General features: G+C 43.5%; 2 protein-coding genes across 2 annotated transcripts in view; both read left to right on the forward strand.

Moving 5' to 3' along the window:
- Nucleotides 1–2,254: 2,254 nt before the first annotated feature.
- Nucleotides 2,255–10,095, forward strand: CCNB1 (cyclin B1). Its single transcript, XM_038530772.1, is given in 10 exon segments — nt 2,255–2,411; nt 3,178–3,327; nt 3,329–3,349; nt 3,454–3,600; nt 6,319–6,501; nt 7,579–7,737; nt 7,949–8,185; nt 8,470–8,610; nt 9,162–9,272; nt 9,859–10,095. Coding segments are annotated over 10 exon segments (1,278 nt in total). The 5' UTR covers nt 2,255–2,390; the 3' UTR covers nt 9,967–10,095.
- A 3,056-nt stretch (nt 10,096–13,151) lies between these two features.
- The window catches only part of CENPH (centromere protein H), a 31,183-nt gene continuing 21,349 nt past the window's right edge, over nt 13,152–22,985 (forward strand). Inside the window, exon 1 of the mRNA XM_038530773.1 lies at nt 13,152–13,309. Within this exon, the coding sequence (XP_038386701.1) occupies nt 13,167–13,309 (143 nt within the window). The 5' untranslated portion in view covers nt 13,152–13,166. The remainder of the gene's footprint in view (nt 13,310–22,985) is intronic.

The raw sequence follows: 22,985 nt of genomic DNA on the forward strand, positions 1-22,985 counted from the left end.
ACACGACAAACCCATTCCTATTGCTAGGTTTTCACAGCTATTTCCTCTATTGGGAATGTTCCCTTTTTTGTCATTTAAGCCTCATGTTAAGAGGAGTTACATCACTTTCCCAGACTGTCCTAACCACCAAGTCTAAGGTAGCTACCAAGTGACTACAACCCTCCCTTCATTCTCTGTCTAACCCTTACTAGCATCTGGCTTTTTTTTTTTCTTTCTTTCTTTTTTCCCCCACTCTGCTCACTTCTTTCTCCTACTGAAATATAAGGTTTGTGAAAGTGAGGATCCCTGTTTTGTTCAGAGCTATATTCCTAGCACTTAGAACAGGGCCTGGTATGTAGTTAGCGCTATTGGCCACAGGAGAGAACATTGAGTTTATTGACTTCACATTGAGTAGTTCATTGAGGAGAAACTCACACAACTTGTTTTTAAATATTTTATTTATTTATTAGGAGAGACACATACAGAGAGAGAGAGAGAGAGGCAGAGACATAGGAAGAGGGAGAAGCAGGCTCCCTGTGGGGAGCCCAATGTGGGACTCGATTCAGGGACTCCAGGATCACACCCTGAGCCAGAAGGCAGACGCTCAACCGCTGAGCCACCCAGGCATCCCTAGTTTTTAAGTGTTATAAAGAAAGGGGGTGATCATGGTACTTAGGCTAATTAAGCATCAAAAACTATCATACCAAATAGAAATGAGTCTATAGATGTGTACATAGTTGGCAAGATTTCTCAAGTTTGGCACTTGTACACTATCGACATTTTGGGTTGGGTTATTATTTGTGTGTACTTGGGAGGGTGGGAGCTATCTGATGCATTGTAGGAAGAGCCATGGGAACCATTCCAGATTAAAGGAAGCTAAGTGTAACATCTGGCCCTAGACTGCATCCTGCCCTGGAGGAGGGAAAATATTATGAGGGATCTTATTAGATCAACTGACAAAACTGCAGTATAAACTAAGTTGCATGAAATACTGTAATAACGTAAACTTATTAAGTTAATAACTATTGTGGTTATGTAAGAGAATATATCCTTTTCTTATAGGCAGTACACACTAAAGAATTAAGGATAAAGGGCCATAAGTACATCAACTTACCCTCCAATGTTTCAGGAAAAAATTAATTTTAATTTAACTTTTTAAAAAGATTTTATTTATTTACTCATGAGAGACACAGAGAGAGGCAGAAACACAGGCAGAGGGAGAAGCAGCTTTCCTGTGGGGAGCCGGATGCAGGACTTGATCCCAGGACCCTAGCATGACACCCTGAGCTGAAGGCAGATGGTCAGCCACTGAGCCACCCAGGTGCCCCCAGGAAGAAAATGTTTATAGACAGATGTAGATATTTATATACAGAAAGAAGTAAATGATGGAGCCAATGAGGTAATATGTCAAGCATACTTGAATCTAGGCAAAAGGCATACGTGTGTTATTCGTAGTATTTTTGTTTGCAACTTCCCTAAGTCTGAAATCATTTTCAAATACAAAGCTAAAACAAAAGATTGGCTTTGGGAAGCAACTGGATTAAAGTAACCTGTCAGGTTAAGAAGCTGACAATATTCTTAAGAGGCCATTGGTGTTGTGGAAACATCAGGGAGCCAAACAGCAACTGAAGTTCATTTCCCGTGTTACTAATTTGTGACCCTGGGAAAGTCACTCAGAGCCGCCCTGAGCTCTGGTCCCTCACCCAGAGGGCTGCTGCTGAATGTACATTAAATCAGCCTTTCCTGCTACATGCCAGGCACAAGAGGAAAGTGTGTAACAATACGTCGCACTGGGGGCGCCTGGGTGGCGGGGTCCCGGGATCGAGTCCCGCGTCCGGCTCCCTGCAGGGGGGTCTCTGCCTCCCTCCGTGCCTTTCATGAATAAATAAGTAAACTCTTAAAAAAAAAAAAAAAAAAGTAAACTCTTAAAAAAAAATACGTAGCACTGCTCCTCAGATTCTCCACGTCGGGCCGCGCGGCCGTCACTCTCCTTCGCAGGACAGCAGCCCACGGCGAGGGCCCCAGGCGGCCGAGCCCCGCGCAGGTGCACCTGCAGCGCCCCTCCAGGTGGCCGCGCGGCCGCCCCGCCCGAAGCCCCGCCCACCCGAAGCCCCGCCCCGCCGAGGCCCCGCCTCCTCGCGAACGTCCCCGCGGGGTCGCCCAGGAAACGCGTTCGCGGAGGAACCGGCAGCGGCCAATGGGAAGCGAGCGAGTGCCACGAACCGGCCAATGAGGGGGCAGCAGCGCGGGGTTTAAACCCGAGGCGGCCGGGCTCCTCCCGGCGTGCTGCGGAGGAACGGCTGTTGACCCGCAGGCCTCGGCTCTCGGCTCCCGGCTCCCGGCTCCCGGCTCCCGGCTCCCGGCTCGTCGGCGGCTCCCGCGCTCTCCTCTCCCCCCGTGAAGACGCGGCCATGGCGCTCCGGGTCACCAGGGTGAGCTGCTGCGGGCGGCCGCGGCCCTGCTCCGCCCTGCCCGAGCCCCCCCATCCCCCCCGGGCACTAGGGCGGCGATTCGGGGAGGAGGATGGGGGCCTCGGTGGGTCCGGGCACGGTGGGGAGCGACGGGAGCGACGGGAGCGGAGGGCTGGGCTGGGCCGGCCCGGATACAGGCTTGGCGCGAGGGGAGGGCGGAGGAGGGTCGACGGGAAACCTCTGGTAAAAATGCGGTAGAAAGGGGGCACCTGGGGGCTCAGCGGTTAGGCGTCCGCCTCGGCCCAGGGCGTGGCCCCGGGTCCCGGGATCTAGTCCCGCGTCGGGCTCCCCGCAGGGCGCCTGCTTCCCGCCTGCCTGGGTCTCTGCCTCTCTCATGGATCAATAAATAATACATATTTTTAAAAAGTGGTAGCGCGCCCCTGAGTGGGCCCCCACCCACCCGCCGCCTAACCCTGCTTCCCGGAGAGAAGGTGCCTGCCTTGGGAGGCTTTTCAGATTTCCTTTCAAATGTAAATTGGCGATATTTTAGGTTCCCCGGGGACTCAACAGGCAGCCCCTTAATAGATAGGTGACCAGGGGGGCTTGTCACAGCCCAAGCGTAGATCCTGGAGCCCTGGTTTCCCTTGAGAACCCATTTTTTACCGCCAGCTTTTCCTCCGAGTCAGTGTCGTCGTCCGTCCCCCCCCCGCAACTTAACTAACCAACCCTTGACTTAACTCTAACCTGGCTGGGCCAGTTCTCAAAAAGGGGGTTTTGTTTCTTTCAGAACACAAAAGTGAATGTTGAAAACAAGGCGAAGATCGGTATGGCAGGGGCAAAGCGGGTGCCTCTGGCCTCTGCTGCAGCCTCCAAGCCCGGCCTGAGGCCAAGAACTGCTCTGGGAGACATTGGTAACAAAGTCAGTGAACAACCACAAGGCCAAACTGCCTCTGAAAAAGGTAATTGTCTTGCTGACCCAGCCTCTCTGTGAGGGTCCACCTTACCGCCGGAACCCTTGATGGAAAAACATGTCATTTTCTCATTTTCTCCCTTCCACCCATAGGAAGCAAAAACTGCGGTTCCTGGAAAAGTCATTGCTAAAAAAATACCAAAGCCTCTAGAGAAGGCACCTGAGCCTGTCCCTGTCCCGGAACCAGAGCTGGAACCTGAGCCGGTTAAAGAAGAAAAACTTTCGCCCGAGCCTATTTTGGTAAACTTACTTTGCCTTTCTCCATGTGTTGGTTGGTTGTCCTCTCAGCACATGGAGTAACATTTGAACAAGTGGTAATGCTAGTAGCATAGAGTGCTCAGCAGTCTCTGCTCTGCGCTGGAAGTGCTTTTAACTGACATAATCTTTACATGGACTCTTGTATTACTACCTCTACTTTTTAGATAATGGCTTAGAGAGGTATTTATGTAACTTTTCAAGGAGTCACACGTCTAATCTATGGCACCCATGATGGCCATCTGGCTTCAGAACCTAGGCTCTTCATCATTTTGTACACTGCCCCCTCCCTGCTATTAATGGTATTGAGTGATAGGTGCATGAACCAAAAGTTTGACTGTCTTTAGTTCAAGCCATCTGACTAGAATTTATTGACTGAAACAGATTATCTTGAATCCTTTCCCTCTCTAATGTGGCCACTGAATTAATAAGCCTGTAACACTGGGATATATAAAGGTGTTAAGCGGAAAAAAGATGTAGCTTTTCAGAGAGTAGGTGAGTTAACAGCCTCAAAAACTAAGAACTTCTTGAATACCAGTTAGGGAAATGTGTCCAATCCTGGGAAGGAGAAACAGGGCACCTAGAAGGGGCTTTTTTTTTTTTAAGATTTTTTTTTCTTTATTCATGAGAGACCCAGGGAGAGAGAAAGAGGCAGAGACAGGCAGAGGGAGAAGCAGGCTCCATGCAGGGAGCCCGATGTGGGACTCGATCCCAGGTCTCCAGGATCAGGCCCTGGGCCGAAGGCAAGCACTAAACCGCTGAGTCACCCAGGGATTGAAAGGGTTCTTTTGCTGAAATTATAATGAACTGTATTTAATGAAGCTCTAGTTTTTATTTTTCCTTATTTTATTTGAGAGAGTGAGAGAAAGTGAGCATGAGCAAGGTGAGAGGCAGAGGGAAAAGTAGACTGAACAGGAAGCCCTATGTGGGGGCTGGACCCAGATCTGGACCCCAGGATCATGACCTGAGCCACCCAGACTCTAATTTTTAAAATGTAGTTAAGGAGCAACTCTACTTGCTAGGTGGGATGATACCCACTTCATGAATCACTTAATAAAGACCATTACATCTTTATATTTATTTATTTATTTATTTAAAGATTTTATTTATTTCTTCATGAGAGACACACAGAGAGAGAGAGAGAGGCAGAAACACAAGCAGAGGGAGAAGCAGGCTCCATGCAGGGAGCCCGACATGGGACTCGATCCTGAGTCTCCAGGATCACACCCTGGGCTAAAGGTGGTGCTAAACCATTGAGCCTACCCGAGCTGCCCTACATCTTTATTTTTTTTATTTTATTTTTTTTTTAATAAGACACTTTCTTAAATTTTTTAAATTTTTTTTTATTATGATAGAGAGAGAGAGGCAGAGACACAGGCAGAGGGAGAAGCAGGCTCCATGCACCGGGAGCCCAATAAGGGACTCGATCCCGGGTCTCCAGGATCACGCCCTGGGCCAAAGGCAGGCGCCAAACCGCTGCGCCACCCAGGGATCCCTGCCCTACATCTTTAAATTAAGAATCAAATAGTTTAAGCCAGTTGAGAAAATGATCTATAAAAGTCATTCAGCCTAGTTCCTTATATCTAAGAGTCGGAGATTGGAGGATATTGCTTTATTTTTTATTTATTTTTTTTAAGATTTTATTTATTATTTATTCATGAGAGACAGACGGGGGAGGGGGGGGCAGAGACACAGGCAGAGGGAGAAGCAGGCTCCATGCAGGGAGCCTGATGTGGGACTCGATCCCGGGACTCCAGGATCACGCCCTCAGCCAAAGGCAGGCGCTAAACCATTAAGCCACCCAGGGATCCCCAAGGATATTGCTTTAGTATTGACATTCTGGACATAGCACATGAAACCTGTAGCACGCACAGTCTTTTGATTGGCCATACCAAACTCTATGTGAGGTTTCCTTGAAGGTCCCATACTGTTTCTTTGCTTTCCCACTTGCTGAAAAAGGCTTTTCGCTCTCTTGTACCTTTTCATCTGGCAAAGCGGCTCAAGCATGAAATCTTGAAACTTTCCCTAACTTCCCTCACCCTTGTTCTTAGAATCAATCTCCTCACTTCATTACTTTTCTCGTCTAGATTTAAACCCCTTTGAGAACACTATAAAGGCAGTGCCTAGCACAGAGCTTAACTGGAAGAAAATGCTCGATAAATGTTTGAGCAAAGAGAGAACTGGAGCTTGAGGGAAATAGCTAATAGTAACAACGAACGAACTCAGTTAATCCTTAGTAGTCAGGACAGAACTTGTGTTTTCCTGGGCAGTGAGAAGCAGTCCTTGATTTGATATTAAAGACTAAAGACAAAAAATAAAATAAAATAAAATAAAGACTAAAGACGGTCATTCATTTGGATTGACTTCGTATGACACTGATAGAGATTATTTATTTAGTCATTCCCTTCAGAGGAAAGTCTAGAATGTGATTTTGTTTGATTTTTCTCTGTTTTACTCATTAGGGTTTAGGTTCTGCTCACTTAAAATTGGCTCAGTCTGTTTTGGCTTTTGTTTTTTGTGACTAAGGACTAAGGATAAATTGAATACATGTGAAAAGAAGATGTTTCCTTTAAGAAATGAATCATGAATGATAATATGTCTCTTTAGCAGTTGGTCTTCTGAGTTAGTTCCAGTAATTGGGCCTTCATTCCTGGATTGTATGCTCCTCTTTGCTATTATTTCAAAAGATCTCTTTGTTTTAAGGTTGATACTCCCTCTCCAAGCCCGATGGAAACATCTGGATGTGCTCCTGCAGAAGAATATCTGTGTCAGGCTTTCTCTGATGTAATTCTTGCAGTGAATGATGTAGATGCAGAAGATGGAGCTGATCCAAACCTTTGTAGTGAATACGTGAAAGATATTTATGCTTATCTGAGACAACTTGAGGTCTGTATTATTTTTAGAATCTTTTTTTTTGAACTGCATTTGACCCTTAAGACATTGTTTTTTTATATATATATATATATATTAAAGATTTTTATTTATTCATAGAGATGCAGAGAGAGAGAGAGAGAGAGAGAGAGAGAGAGAGGCAGAGACTCTGTCCACGGTCTCCAGGATCACGCCCTGGGCTGCAGGTGGTGCTAAACCACTGCGCCACCGGGGCTGCCCTCTTAAGACACTTTCCACTCACAGTCTACAATGATTCAAGCAGGGTGTGAGCAGCATTTCTTAATAGTAGATCCCACTTCCAAATTCCATTCACTGAGTACCAAACATCAAAAGTCAGTAACCAAACCAAGGATATCTTTATCTGTCATTATGGCTGTAGTTTGTTTTTTTTTTTGTTTTACCAGTTCTTAGATTTATTTATGTATTCATGAAAGACACAGAGAGGCAGAGATGTAGGCATAGGGAGAAGTAGGCTCCATGCAGGGAGCCTGATGTGGGACTCGATTCCAGGACCCTGAGGTCACGTCCTGAGCCAAAGGCAGATGCTCAACTACTGAGCTACCCAGGTGTCCCTTTATCTGCCTCTTTTTATTTTTTTTTTCTCCATTCTTTTTAGAATTCTAACTTAGGCTGAATGGGCTTAGGAGACATATGTGCTGATCCTTGCTGGTTCAGTCTTTTTCTCTATGGCATTTTGGGGGTTTAATTCCTAGAGCAGGATTTCCAATGGATTGGAAAGTAGCTGCTGTTCATTTTCTCTACTTCATACAGCTCAGATTTTGGGTTTGAGTCATAAGTAAAAAGATCTGAGATGATAGCATGATACCTTTGTGATGAAGTGGGAATGTGGGCAGGTAGCAGTGATGGTAGGTTGAACATAGTAAGTCAAACTGTCATATTTAATGTTTGCTTTCTAACACAGTGACAGCTATTTGTAGTGACCATATGAGTAATTAAGTTGAGGACTGTTGGAGATTCTGAACTCTGAATTACTATTCTGTGGTGACTACTATTTGTGGTCAGAAATGTCACATGAAGTCTTACTTCTAAAGGATAATCATTCTTTTGCAGGAAGAACAAGCAGTCAAACCAAAATACCTACTGGGTCGTGAAGTCACTGGAAACATGAGAGCCATCCTAATTGACTGGCTAGTACAGGTTCAAATGAAATTCAGGTTACTGCAGGAGACCATGTACATGACTGTTTCCATTATTGATCGGTTCATGCAGGTGAGCATAATTCAGTAATTGAGGGTTCTCCCTTCCAGGGTCCTAGCAGAATTCTAAGAAACAGATTTTTTCAGTTAACATCTGTCTTGGATAGAGTGTCATTAATTAAGATTGTGCTGTGAGAGTGTTTTTCCATGTCCCCTTCATAGCTCTGTTGTCTCCTTTTTCGAGTACGTATTAGTTATTCATCCCGTTGGAATTCCCACTGCAGAATAACTGTGTGCCCAAGAAGATGCTGCAGCTGGTTGGTGTCACTGCCATGTTTATTGCAAGCAAATATGAGGAAATGTACCCTCCAGAAATTGGTGACTTTGCCTTTGTGACTGACAATACTTACACTAAACACCAAATCAGACAGATGGAAATGAAGATTCTAAGATCTTTAAATTTTGGTCTGGGCCGCCCTCTACCCCTGCATTTCCTTCGGAGAGCATCTAAGATTGGAGAGGTACATACTTCTTTGGTAACCTTTGGTATGGTACATCACGAAATACTGCGAATCAAGCAGATCTCATTGAACTGACTTAAAAAAGAATGCATGAGATGTGTAGACAAAGATATTGTTTGTTTCCAATCAGGCTACATATTAATATTTTTATTAAGGCCTTCCATGGGCAGTTGCGTTTGAGAGTTTATAGACAAACATTTGTAATTACAGTTAATGGGCATATTGGTTATTGCCAATTACAGAATTCTCTGCAGCAGTTCAGAGAGCTGTGGCTTTTATTTCAGGTTGATGTTGAGCAACATACTTTGGCCAAATACCTGATGGAGCTATCTATGTTGGACTACGATATGGTACACTTTCCTCCTTCTCAGATTGCAGCAGGAGCTTTTTGCTTAGCGCTGAAAATTCTCGATAATGGTGAATGGGTAAGCTCTGTACCACAGACCTTGGTTACCCTAAGCTTTTATATTGTAAGTGATGTTTGGCATGAATACCAGACTGTTTTCATTCAAGGACGATTCAAATGGCTTCTAAAAATAGGGCATCTACTGAGAGAATGATTAAAAATTGTATCTTGTTTGCTGTGTGTTTGTAGGATACTCCCACTTAATCACCTAACTTTATCCTTCTCTACAGATAAAGACACTTGGAGCAAATGATATGCTAAAAGTTTATTCATAATCCTTGATTCACCAAGTATTTCTCCTATGTGCCCCGTGCTATCCTAGGCTCTAGGAGTGGAACTATGCATGAGGAAGTTGGCGTCAAAGAATTTGAGCATATGTGTAGAATAGATTTAAGCACAGGATCCTAGAGAAAGCATGAAAAAAGAGTACCTGAGGAAGAAAGCATCTTAAGTTTATCGTAAATTTCAATTATAGTCAGTCCTATGGAATCTCTTCCTACTCTTTTAATATACAGAAATTGTATGAAAAACATTGTTGAGCATTTCTAACATTAACTTTTGTTGCCCTAGACACCAACTCTACAGCATTATCTGTCCTACACTGAAGAATCCCTTCTAAATGTTATGCAACACCTGGCTAAGAATATAGTCATGGTGAATCGTGGGCTTACAAAGCACATGGTAAGTTGGGGGCACCATAGGATGTTGCGGTGAAGGTGGGAGGTGGTGGGGAGTGAAAATACTTAAGACTTCATATCTGCAAATGCAAGGCTTATTTTTCTTCCTTTTCAAATTTCTTTTAGAGAGAGAGAGATGGGAGGGGGTGGCTGCAGGGGGACAGAATTTTTAAAAATTTTACTTTAATTAACATTCAGAGGTAGAGTTCAGTGATTCATCAGTTGTATGTAACATCAGTTACATCATGTGCCTTGCTTAATTAATTTCCATCACCCAGTTACTCCCTCCCTCTCCCCTTCAGAACTCAATTTGTTTCCTATAGTTAGGAGTTTCTCATGGTTTGTCTCCCTCTCTGATTTCATCTTATTTTATGGAAGAGAGAATCTTCAACAAGCTTCATGCCCAGCACGTACCCCAGTGCAGGGCTCAGTCTCACAACCCTGAGATCATGGCCTAAACTGAGCCATCCAGAGGCCCCAAGGCATAGCTTATTTTTAAGTAGTTGATGTTTTCAGTGAATATCTGCACCATTGGATCTTACAGTGTTTTCCTCTTTCACTTCATTAATTACTATGCTTTTCTCTTCCAGACTATCAAGAACAAGTATGCCGCCTCTAAGCATGCTAAGATCAGCACTCTGGCACAGCTAAATTCTGCACTAGTTCAAGATTTAGCCAAGGCTGTGGCAAAGGTGTAACTTGTAAACATGCATTGGAGTATTGTAATATCTGCAAATAAAATTGGCACCATGTGCCATCTGTATATATTATATGTTACCTTTACTTTTAATAAAGCTTGTGGTCCTTTTTAACTTCTTACACCTTAACTCATTTGAATGTGGCTACTTTTCTACTTGAGGATAACCTAAAAGTTGTGTTAAAGGTCTGATGGGGAGTATAAGAAGTGCTTTTCAGTTTGTCGGGACCCAACTCACATACGTAATTGTTATTTGTGTGGTTGCTGTTTTACGTATCTGGCTTTGCTTTCTTAATATGGATTACTATGGTCATGAAGGCATTTAAAGCCCTTCTGTAGGGCATACTGCTCATAAGCCAAATCATCTTGGAGAATATGTAGCCTCGTTCTGCTTAAAAGTCTGCCACTTAATCCCTAAAATCCCCGTTTTCGGTTTCTTCTGGGTGGTAGCCATAACTCTTAGGTAGTTTTTACTTCTACCTCTACCACTATTTCTTAAATTATCAATTGTAGCTAGTACCAATTTTTTCACTTGGAAAAATAAGAACTTTATATTCTAATCCTACTTTACTTTTTCATTTTATTGATCAAATAAAAGTGGATCCTCAAAACATACAGAAGTATCTAAAAAAGTTAACTTACTCCTTACCCCCCACTCCTACAGCTCAATCTCATCCATCAGAAGGTACCAACAGTTTGGGATGTATCCTTCATGCCTTTTATAAACACAGACATGCATCTAAATTGTTAGAGGAATTTCTAAGAAATGGAATCATTCTCTACAAAAGCAATTTCTTTTAACATGTAGAGGCCTTGCCTGGACTTGGGCATTCCATTCCATCATACGGATGTGCTGCAGCGTATTCCATCATTCTGCTGGTGACCTTCACATTGCTTTTCCTCTTTGCTCCTACAGACAGAAGTATTTTTCATTAAATAACATACTTTCCTTTCTGTACGCTGGGTTCTCCAGGTTCTGTGTGTGCTAGGTTTTGGCTGGTACTGCCAGGTGACTTTTCAGTGCCCTCAGCAATGTACAAAAGCGCTGGATTTCTCTGCGTCCATGCCAGAGCTGAAGGTAATGATTCTCCATTTCCGTGAATTTGGCAAAAAAATTATCTTGTTGGCTGTTGTAACTTATAATTCTGATGACTAGTTGAATAAATTTTTGTTGACTACTTCCCAATATGTAAGTTTTCCCCTTTTTGTCATTTGCTCTTTTGCCATGCAGACACTTTTAAGTTTTTTGTGATCAAATCTTATTTTTTTCTGTAATTGCTTTCGGATTATCAGTCCTAAAGTCAACTCCATCCCAAAACTGTAAACATCTGAAATTCTAAAATTTACCCATTGAGAATCTCATAATTGCTGATCTTTTCTTGTCAAGTTTATTCCTGGGTTTGTGAGGGTTTTGTCACTATTGTGAATAGGACCTATTTCCCACTTCTATTTGTATTGCTAGTTGTAGTTTTTTTATCCAGCTGACAATAGCCGGATTTGTTTTTAATGGAGTTTTTCTAGGCCTTAAGTCTAAAAAATTTTCCTCCCAATGTTTACAGTATTCACTTGTATTAGAATCTTAAACATAATCGTAATAGACCCCATATTGTTCCAGCTTAAGTGTTCTTATCATTTAATAATTTTGTTGTTAGGCTTTAAGTAGTCTTTGTATCTTAGGACTTTTTCTACTTCTGTTAATTGTTAATTGGCAAGGCTGTGGAAATTCATTTACTTTTTCAGCTTATGATGTGATTAGGGTTATTAATGTGGTATAATCCACATTAGAGGTTTTTTTTAAAAAAGATTTTATTTATTCATGAGAGAGAGGCAGAGACACAGGCAGAGGGAGAAGCAGGCTCCATGCAGAGAGCCGGATGCCGGACTGGATCCCGGGACTCCAGGATGAGGCCCTGGGCTGAAGGCAGACACTCAACGGCTGAGCCCACCCAGGCGTCCCTGGATTTTTTTTTTTTTTTTTTTTTGAATCACTATAATCTATTACCTCAGTGGTTCTCAAGTGTCTTCCCCAAACAGCAGGATGAACATCACCTAGGCTTTTGTTACAAATAAAAATCACAATAAAAACTTGGGAGAGGCATGTATCAATCTTTTTTTTTTTTAAGCTCCAGGATAATTAAGTGTTCTATTAGTTTCAGGCGTCCAACAGTGACCCGTCAGTTCTCTACATTACCGTGCTCTTAGTCCCAGCCACCCAGCAGTCCCTTTTAAGCAGCCCAGCCCATGACTGATTCCTGCCCAGATGGAGAACTACGTTGTCTCGGTCCCAAATTTGGCCTTGGACACCTGACCGGCAACTGCTTAAAAGGATGAGATGGATGTGAGAGATTGGAAGACATCCAGGATAAAATTAAAAATTAGCATTGCCGTTTTTGTGCAAAACAATGAAACCCCATTTTTTTCCGCAGGGGCTCGGGGCTCGGGGATCGGAATGGCGAGCCTATCGCCTTATTTACGTCCGCGTCTTTGGAAGGGAGCGGGTTACCCAGATCCCGAAGAGGAAGGAAGGGGGGCGCGCACTCGCGAGGCGGCCGAGCAGAACTCGGGAAGCCGGCCCTGAAGGGGGAGGCGGCTCCGCGGGTCCGAGCTCTCAGTTCCCGGGCGGTGGCTGCGAAGCCGGAGCGACGGCCCTTCATGAAAACCTACAATCGGGGATTTACACGTCCTGCATTTTCTCTATGACCCGCTCACCACTCACCTGAAATAAAGCTTCACTGGGACACAGTCGACAAGCTGACGCCTGGGGCTCGGCTGCGAGTGCGAGTCTCGCCGACGGCGACGTCGCCAATCCCGGGTGGGCGTTGCGAGCTCGGCTCCAGCGGCTGCTCCAGGCCACCCGCCCGGCACACCGGGGCCCAAGGCCGCCAACATGGCTCAAAACACCCGCCGCCCCGCAGGGGCCCGGTCCCAGCGCCGGGCACGAACGACCATATTTGTCCGAGTTTTCCCTCCAGGCGGTTCCCGGGAGCCGCGGAGCGTCCCCAACGGCTGCAGCCGAAGCTTAAAACCTCAAGTCTTACAGTGGTCGTCAGGATGGGAGGAGTAACCACGGCGACCAGGGCCGGGGCGGAAGGGGCGGGCCGGAGACCGGAAGGGGCGGGGTGAGGCGGGAAGGCTTTCCGGGCCACGACTCGGTGGCGGGAAACTCGAGTCGGCCGGCGGTTTCTCTTGGCGCCGGTCAGAATGGAGCGGCGGCCGGGAGAGCAGGCGGCCGGCGAGCCCGCGGACTGCGGCGCGGGAGGCGGGGAAGGCGGGGACGACGAGCCCCCGCAGGGCGCCGGCGCCCAGGCAGCGCGTCCCGAGGCCCGCCTGACCCTGCTGCTCAGGTGCTTCCCGCGGCCGCCGTGGCCCCGAGCGCGCCCTTTGCCCCCACCCCCGGGGCCCGAGGCCGTCGGATTCCGCCGCGGTGGCTTCGTGGCTGCGTCCCTGCGTCGTCGAGGCTCCGTGGGCGCCGGCTCCATCCTCGCGGCGGAGGTTTGCTTCCCGGGACGGCCGGCGGGGCTCGGGGCTGCGCGGCGGCGAGCCTGCGGCCTAGTCCCCGCTCTGCTCGTCCACGCGCGCCGCGCGGTCCTGAGGCGCCCGTGAGGGCCCAGCCGCCTGGGAGACCTCGCCCCGCCCTCGTGATTTACGGTCAACACCCTTTTCGATCCAGAAGTTTCTTTTGTTCTATTTCCTGCCAGGGGGTTGATGTTTATACTGTTCTACTAAGCCTGGTGTGGCCCCTCAAGCTCAGAAGAGGTGTTTTTTGTTTTGTTTTTTTTTTAAGATCTTAGAGGGAGAAGCCGGCTCCATGCAGGGAGCCTGACGTGGGACTCGATCCCGTGACCCCGGGGTCACGCCCTGAGGCGAAGGCAGAAGCTCCACCGCTGAGCTCCCCCTCCGGGGGCCCAAGCGGAGAATAGTTTTTCTGTTTGTAAGGGTTTGGGATTGAAAAAAAAAAAAATTCCCGGGGGCATATTTACTAACACGTGAAAACGATACAAAATTCAAATTTCAGTGCCCTTACGGAAAGGTTTCTTGAAACACAGCTTTCCTGCCACAGGGTCGGAGTTGACAGTGACCGTGTGAATCATATATTTGTTGTTTTCCTCCTTTACAGAAAAAAAGGAAAGAGGAAAAAAAAAAGACTGTTCTAAATCACAGGGGATTTTTTTTCCCCTCCCTCCCCGAAGCATTGTGACTGTATTTCAGCTTTACCGCTACTGTAAAAGGTCTTGGCTAATCAACCTCACAGTCTCACTTTTTTTTTTTTTACAATGTCACTTTAAAAATTGTCTCCTACCTCCCGTATGATGTAAAATATTAAATATATAGGATCACCTTTCTTAAATCTCAGCTAAAAGGGAAAACTTTTTTTAGAGTGTGTTTTAAAATGCCAGCCTACTTTCTTAACCTGTAAGGAATTGTTCTTTTCGTTTGGAATTTCAAACATGAGGATCTTACACCATGATGCTTTAAAAATCCATCTCCTGCTACTTAGCTACTTACATAGGTCTCAGAGTCACTGAGCAGTTTCAGAATTATGAAACTACATGCAGCGGACAACAGCTAGTTAGCATTTTATCCATCAATTTTCTACTTGTTTTATTTATTCATGAGAGACACAGAAAGAGGCAGAGACCCAGGCAGAGGGAGAAGCAGGCTCCATGCAGGGAGCCGGATGGGGGTCATGACCTGGGCCCAAGGCAAACACTAAACCGCTGAGCCACCCAGACTGCCCATTTTCTTATTTCTCCAGGATCACGCCCTGGGCCAAAGGCAGGCGCCAAACCGCTGCGCCACCCAGGGATCCCCATTTTCTTATTTTAATGTATGACTTTTCAATTAGTTACAATCGTAGGACAGCTAGGAAACCATATGAATGATGTATCCAAGGATTCGTATATTTGTTGTTTTTCTGTATCTCCTAAGAATGTTATATACTTTTTAAACTTCTTAGAGTTAAATGTTATAGTGTTTGCAGTTTTTACCAGTTTAATGTTTTTTTTTTGTTTTTTTTTTTTTATGTAGCCCATATTTCTTCCAGTGTGGCATATTTTAAAAATCAGGATTTTAACTTTTCCTCATAATTGCTATTTTCCTACTGGAGTCCATGTTGCATCTTCCTCTGAGGCTTTTTTTTTTTTTAAAGAGATTTTTTTTCTTTTTTTTTTTTTTTTTTTAAGATTTTATTTATTCATGAGACACAGAAAGAGAGAGGGAGGCAGTCTCCATGCAGGGAGCCTGATGTGGGACTGGGTCTCGGGTCTCCAGGATCACACCCCGGCCGGAAGGTGGCGCTAAACCGCTGAGACCCCCCCCCCCCAGGGTGCCCTGGAGATTTCATTTTTAAACAATCTCTACACTCACTCACTGTGAGGCCCCAACTCACAGCTGGAACTGAGCCAGCCAGGAGCCCCATAAGTTTGGAGCATAGTTGACACAATGTTAGATAAGTTTCAAGTGTACAACTTAGTGATTTGAAAAGTTTATACATTTTGCTATGTTCCTGCATCTCTCCTATTGCATCACTTTTACAACATCATGGATTGTATTCCTTATGCTCTTTTTATTCCAGTCACTTAGTTATTCCGTAACTGGAAGCCTGTACCTCCCTCTTCTCTTCCCCTGTTTTGCCTATACACCCCACCCCCACCCCATCTTCTGCCTCTCTGGCACCTATCAGTTCTCTGGATTTATAGTGTTGATTCTACTTTTTGTTTACTTGTTTTTTAGATGCCATTTATATGTGGAATCATGGAATTTGCCTTTCTCTGATTTACTTAGCATAATACCTTCTAGGTCCATTGTGTTGTCTCAAATGACCCGACCTCATATTTTATGGTTGCATAATATTCCATGGTGTGTGTGTGTGTGTGTGTGTATATATATATATATATATATATATACCCAACTCTCCTTATCCATTCCAACTACTGATGGGTATTTAGGTTGCTTCCATGTCTTGGTTATTGTAAATAATGCTGCAGTAAACATTAGGGTACATACATCTTTTCAAGTTAGTATTTTTGTGTTCCTTCGTAAATGCCAAGTAGTGGAATTACTGGATCATAGAGTAGTTCTATTTTTAATTTTTCTTATCTGTTTTTTTGTTGAAGATTTTATTTATTCATGAGAGACACAGAAAGAGAGGCAGAGACAAAGGCAGAGGGAGAAGCAGGCTCCTCACAGGGAGTCCAATGCAGGACTCGATCCCAGGGCCCCAGGATCAAACTCTGAGCCAAAGGCAGATAATCAAGCACTGAGCCACTCAGGCGTCCCTGGTTTTACTTTTTCAAGGAACCTCCATACTGTTTTCCAGAGTGGCTGTACTAATTTATATTCCCACCAATAGTACAGGAGGTTTCCTTTTTACTCTGCGTCCTTGCCAATACTTGTTTCTTGTCTTTTTATTTTAGCCATTCTGACAACTGTGAGTGATATCCCATTGTGGTTATAATGAGCATTTCTCTGTTCATTAGTTATGTTGAGCAGTATCTTTTCAGGTATTATTGGTCATCCATATGTTTTCTTCAGAAAAATGTCTATTCAGGGCAGCCCCGGTGGCCCAGCAGTTTAGCACCGCCTTCAGCTCTGGGTGTGATCCTGGTGACTGGGGATCCAGTCCCGCGTCGGGCTCCATGCATGGAGTCTGCTTCTCCCTCTGCCTGTGTCTCTGCCTCTCTCTGTCTCTGTGTCTCTCATGAATAAATCAATAAAATCCTTAAAAAAAAAAAAAAGAAAAGAAAAATGTCTATTCAGGTCATCTGCCCATTTCTAAATCAGACTTTTTTTGATGTTGAGTTAGATAAGTTCTTTATATTTTTTGGATATTAACCCCTTATAAAATAAATCAATTGTAAATATCTTCTCCCATTCAGTAGGTCGTCTTTTCGTTTTGTTCATGGTTCCCATTGCTATGCTAAAACTTTTTATTATGATGTAGTCCCAGCAGTTTATTTTTGCTTTTGTTTTCCTTGTCTCAAGACACACACACACACACACACACACACACACATATATATATATTTTAAGATCTTATGTATTTATTCATGAGAGACAGAGAAAGAGGCAGAGACACAGGCAGAGGGAGAAGTAGGCTCCCTGTAGGAAGCTGGATGCAGGACTGGATCCCAGGACCCCAGAATCACAACCCAAGCCAAAGGCAGACGCTCAATCACTGAGCCACCCAGGCATCCCCCCTATTGTATATTCTTCCTTTATCATAGATTAATTGACCATATTAATATGGGTTTATTTCTGGAGTCTCTGTTCTGTTCCATTAATCCATTTGTCTATTTTTGTGCCTGTACCATAATGTTTTGATCTCTCCTGCTTTATAGTATATCTTGAGATACGGAATCTTATACGGAATCTTGATAGTTCCAAGTTCATGCTTTGTTGTCAGGATTGCTTTGGCTATTTGGTATCTTCTGTGGTTCCATACAAATTTTATTTTGTTTTATAAGATTTTGTTTATTCCCTTGAGAGAGTGCAAGAGAGCACAAGTGGGGATGAGGGGGAAGAGGAGAAGCAGAGGGAGAAGCAGACTCCTTGCTGTGCAGGGAGCCCGATTTAGGGCTTAATCCCAGGACTCTGATCATGACCTGAGCCGAAGGCAGATGCTTAACTGACTGAACCACCCAGGTGCACCCCCACCCCCACCCTGCCACCGCATACAAATATTAGCGTTGATCGTTGTAGTTTAGTAGAAAGTGCTATTGGTATTTTGGTAGGGATTACTTTGAATCCGTAAATTGCTTTGGGTACTATGGATATTTTGGCATTATTCTTTTAATACATGAACCAGGACTATCTTCCCATTTGTGTCATCTTCATTTTTTTTCATCAGTGTTTTATAGTTTTCAGAGTACAGGTCTTTCACCTCTTTGGTCAAGTTTATTCCTGGGTATTTTATTTTATTTATTTTATTTTTGGTGCAATTGTAATGGTGGTGGTTTTTAAAATTTCTGTGACCTTGTTAATATATAGAAATGCTACTGATTTCTGTGTATGAATTTTGTACACTGCCACTTTTCTGAATTCATTTATTACTTCTAGTATATTTTTTGGTTGAGTCATTAGGGTTTTCTGTGTATAGTATCATGCTGTCTGCAAATTGTGACAGTTTAACTTCTTTACCAATATGGATGACTCTTATTTCTTGTCTGATTGCTGTGGAGAGGACTTCCAGTACTATGTTGAATAAAAGTAATGAGAGTGGAGGTGCCTAGGTGTGTCAGTCAGTTAAGCATCCAACTCTGGCTCAGGTCATTTCAAGCCCTGTCAAGCTCTAAGCTGAGCAGGGCGTCTGCTTGAGATTGTCTCTCTCTCTTCATCCACCCTCTAGCCTGTGCTTGTTCTCTCTCTCTCAAATTAATTCATTACTTTTTTTAAAAAAGTGGTGAGAACTGACATCCTTCTCTTGTTACTGACCTTAGAGGGAAAGCTCTCAGTTTTTCACCATTGAGTGTGATGTTAGCTGTGGGTTTTTTTTATATAAGGCCTTTATTGTGTTGAGGTATATTCCCTCTAACCCCATTTTGTTGAGAGCTTTTTTTTCTTTTTTTTTTTACCATGAATGAATGTTGAATATTGTCAAGTGCTCTTTCTGCTCTATTGAGATGATCATATGATTTTTGTCCTTTATTTTGTAGGTGTGATATATGACATTGATTGATTGGCTAATATTGAATTACTCTTGTAGAATAAATCCCACCTGATCATGGTGAATTATTTTTTTAATGTGTTGTTGTATGTGGTTTGCTAATATTTTGTTGAGGATTTTTGCATCTTTGTTCACCTGGGATATATTGTAATTTTCTTTTTTTGTGGTGTCTTTGTCTGGTTTTGGTATCTGGGTAATGTGTCATAGAATGTATTTGGAAGTTTTCCTTTCTCTTCTTCTTTTTTTTTTTTTTTTGGATACTTTGAGAATAGGTATTAACTCTTCTTTATTTTTTTTAAGTTTTATTTTTTTATTTTTATTTTTTTTAATAAAATAATTTTTTATTGGTGTTCAACTTACCAACATACAGAATAACAACCAGTGCTCATCCCGTCAAGTGTCCCCCTCAGTGCCCGTCACCCACTCATCCCCACCCCCCGCCCTCCTCCCCTTCCACCACCCCTAGTTCGTTTCCCAGAGTTAGGAGTCTTTATGTTCTGTCTCCCTTTCTGATATTTCCCACACATTTCTTCTCCCTTCCCTTATATTCCCTTTCACTATTATTTATATTCCCCAAATGAATGAGAACATACACTGTTTGTCCTTCTCCGATTGACTTACTTCACTCAGCATAATACCCTCCAGTTCCATTCACGTTGAAGCAAATGGTGGGTATTTGTCGTTTCTTTTTTTTTTTTTTCAATCTTTTTTTTTTTTTAATTTATTTATGATAGTCACAGAGAGAGAGAGAGAGGCAGAGACACAGGCAGAGGGAGAAGCAGGCTCCATGCACCGGGAGCCCGACGTGGGACTCGATCCCGGGTCTCCAGGATCGCGCCCTGGGCCAAAGGCAGGCGCCAAACCGCTGTGCCACCCAGGGATCCCGTATTTGTCGTTTCTAATGGCTGAGGAATATTCCATTGTATACATAAACCACATCTTCTTTATCCATTCCTCTTTTGATGGACACCGAGGCTCCTTCCACAGTTTGGCTATTGTGGACATTCCTGCTATAAACATTGGGGTGCAGGTGTCCCGGCGTTTCATTGCATCTGAATCTTTGGGGTGAATCCCCAACAGTGCAATTGCTGGGTCGTAGGGCAGATCTATTTTTAACTCTTTGAGGAACCTCCACACGGTTTTCCAGAGTGGCTGCACCAGTTCACATTCCCACCAACAGTGTAAGAGGGTTCCCTTTTCTCCACATCCTCTCCAACATTTGTTGTTTCCTGCCTTGTTAATTTTCCCCATTCTCACTGGTGTGAGGTGGTATCTCATCGTGGTTTTGATTTGTATTTCCCTGATGGCAAGTGATGCAGAGCATTTTCTCATGTGCTTGTTGGCCATGTCTATGTCTTCCTCTGTGAGATTTCTCTTCGTGTCTTTTGCCCAATTATTGGATTGTTTGTTTCTTTGGTGTTGAGTTTAAGAAGTTCTTTATAGATCTTGGAAACCAGCCCTTATCTGATACGTCATTTGCAAATATCTTCTCCCATTCTGTAGGTTGTCTTTTAGTTTTGTTGACTGTATCCTTTGCTGTGCAAAAGCTTCTTATCTTGATGAAGTCCCAATAGTTCATTTTTGCTTTTGTTTCTTTTGCCTTCGTGGATGGTTCTTGTGGCCAAGTTCAAGAAGGGTGTTGCCTGTGTTCTCCTCTAGGATTTTGATGGAATCTTGTCTCACATTTAGATCTTTCATCCATTTTGAGTTTATCTTTGTGTATGGTGTAAGAGAATGGTCTAGTTTCATTCTTCTGCATGTGGATGTCCAATTTTCCCAGCACCATTTATTGAAGAGACTGTCTTTCTTCCAATGGATAGTCTTTCCTCCTTTATCGAATATTAGTTGACCATAAAGTTCAGGGTCCACTTCTGGGTTCTCTATTCTGTTCCATTGATCTATGTGTCTGTTTTTGTGCCAGTACCACACTGTCTTTTTTTTTTTTTTTTTTTTTTTTTTTAATTTTTATTTATTTATGATAGTCACAGAGAGAGAGAGAGAGAGGCAGAGACACAGGCAGAGGGAGAAGCAGGCTCCATGCACCGGGAGCCTGACGTGGGATTCGATCCCGGGTCTCCAGGATCGCGCCCTGGGCCAAAGGCAGGCGCTAAACCACTGCGCCACCCAGGGATCCCGAGTACCACACTGTCTTGATGACCACAGCTTTGTAGTACAACCTGAAATCTGGCATTGTGATGCCCCCAGATATGGTTTTCTTTTTTAAAACTCCCCTGGCTATTCGGGGTCTTTTCTGATTCCACACAAATCTTAAAATAATTTGTTCTAACTCTCTGAAGAAAGTCCATGGTATTTTGATAGGGATTGCATTAAACATGTAAATTGCCCTGGGTAACATTGATATTTTCACAATATTAATTCTGCCAATCCATGAGCATGGAATATTTTTCCATCTCTTTGTGTCTTCCTCAATTTCTTTCAGAAGTGTTCTATAGTTTTTAGGGTATAGATCCTTTACCTCTTTGGTTAGGTTTATTCCTAGGTATCTTATGCTTTTGGGTGTAATTGTAAATGGGATTGACTCCTTAATTTCTCTTTCTTCAGTCTCATTGTTAGTGTATAGAAATGCCACTGACTTCTGGGCATTGATTTTGTATCCTGCCACGCTACCAAATTGCTGTATAAGTTCTAGCAATCTTGGGGTGGAGGCTTTTGGGTTTTCTATGTAAAGTATCATGTCATCGGCGAAGAGGGAGAGTTTGACTTCTTTGACAATTTGAATGCCTTTACTGTCTTTTTGTTGTCTGATTGCTGAGGCTAAGACTTCCAATACTATGTTGAATAGCAGTGGTGAGAGTGGACATCCCTCTCTTGTTCCTGATCTTAGGGGAAAGGCTCCCAGTGCTTCCCCATTGAGAATGATATTTGCTGTGAGCTTTTCGTAGATGGCTTTTAAGATGTCGAAGAAAGTTCCCTCTATCCCTACACTCTGAAGAGTTTTGATCAGGAATGGATGCTGTATTTTGTCAAATGCTTTCTCTGCATCTAATGAGAGGATCATATGGTTCTTGGTTTTTCTCTTGCTGATATGATGAATCACATTGATTGTTTTACGAGTGTTGAACCAGCCTTGTGTCCCAGGGATAAATCCTACTTGGTCATGGTGAATAATTTTCTTAATGTGTTGTTGGATCCTATTGGCTACTATCTTGTTGAGAATTTTTGCATCCATGTTCATCAGGGATATTGGTCTGTAATTCTCCTTTTTGGTGGGGTCTTTGTCTGGTTTTGGAATTAAGGTGATGCTGGCCTCATAGAACGAATTTGGAAGTACTCCATCTCTTTCTATCTTTCCAAACAGCTTTAGTAGTATAGGTATGATTTCTTCTTTAAATGTTTGATAGAATTCCCCTGGGAAGCCATCTGGCCCTGGACTCTTGTGTCTTGGGAGGTTTTTGATGACTGCTTCAATTTCCTCCCTGGTTATTGGCCTGTTCAGGTTTTCTATTTCTTCCTGTTCCAGTTTTGGTAGTTTGTGGCTTTCCTGGAATGCGTCCATTTCTTCTAGATTGCCTAATTTATTGGCGTATAGCTGTTCATAATATGTTTTTAAAATCGTTTGTATTTCCTTGGTGTTGGTAGTGATCTCTCCTTTCTCATTCATGATTTTATTAATTTGAGTCTCCTCTCTCTTCTTTTTAATAAGGTTGGCTAATGGTTTATCTATCTTATTAATTCTTTCAAAGAACCAACTCCTGGTTCTGTTGATCTGTTCCACAGTTCTTCTGGTCTCGATTTCCTTGAGTTCTGCTCGAATTTTAATTAACTCTCTTCTTCTGCTGGGCGTGGGGTCCATCTGCTGTTTTTTCTCTAGCTCCTTTATGTGTAAGGTTAGCTTTTGTATTTGAGTTCTTTCCAGTTTTTGAATGGATGCTTGTATTGCGATGTATTTCCCCCTTAGGACTGCTTTTGCTGCATCCCAAAGATTTTGAACAGTTGTATCTTCATTCTCATTAGTTTCCATGAATCTTTTTAATTCTTCCTTAATTTCCTGGTTGACCCTTTCATCTTTTAGCAGGATGGTCCTTAACCTCCACGTGTTTGAGGTCCTTCCAAACTTCTTGTTGTGATTTAGTTCTAATTTCAAGGCATTATGATCTGAGAATATGCAGGGGACGATCCCAATCTTTTGGTATCGGTTCAGACCCGATTTGTGACCCAGTATGTGGTCTACTCTGGAGAAAGCTCCACGTGCACTTGAGAAGAATGTGTATTCAGTTGAGTTTGGATGTAAAGTTCTGTAGATATCTGTGAAATCCATCTGGTCCAGTGTATCATTTAAAGCTCTCATTTCTTTGGAGATGTTGTGCTTAGAAGACCTATCGAGTATAGAAAGA

Source organism: Canis lupus, chromosome 2, assembly GCF_011100685.1.
Source record: "Canis lupus familiaris isolate Mischka breed German Shepherd chromosome 2, alternate assembly UU_Cfam_GSD_1.0, whole genome shotgun sequence".
NCBI lineage: Eukaryota > Metazoa > Chordata > Mammalia > Carnivora > Canidae > Canis > Canis lupus.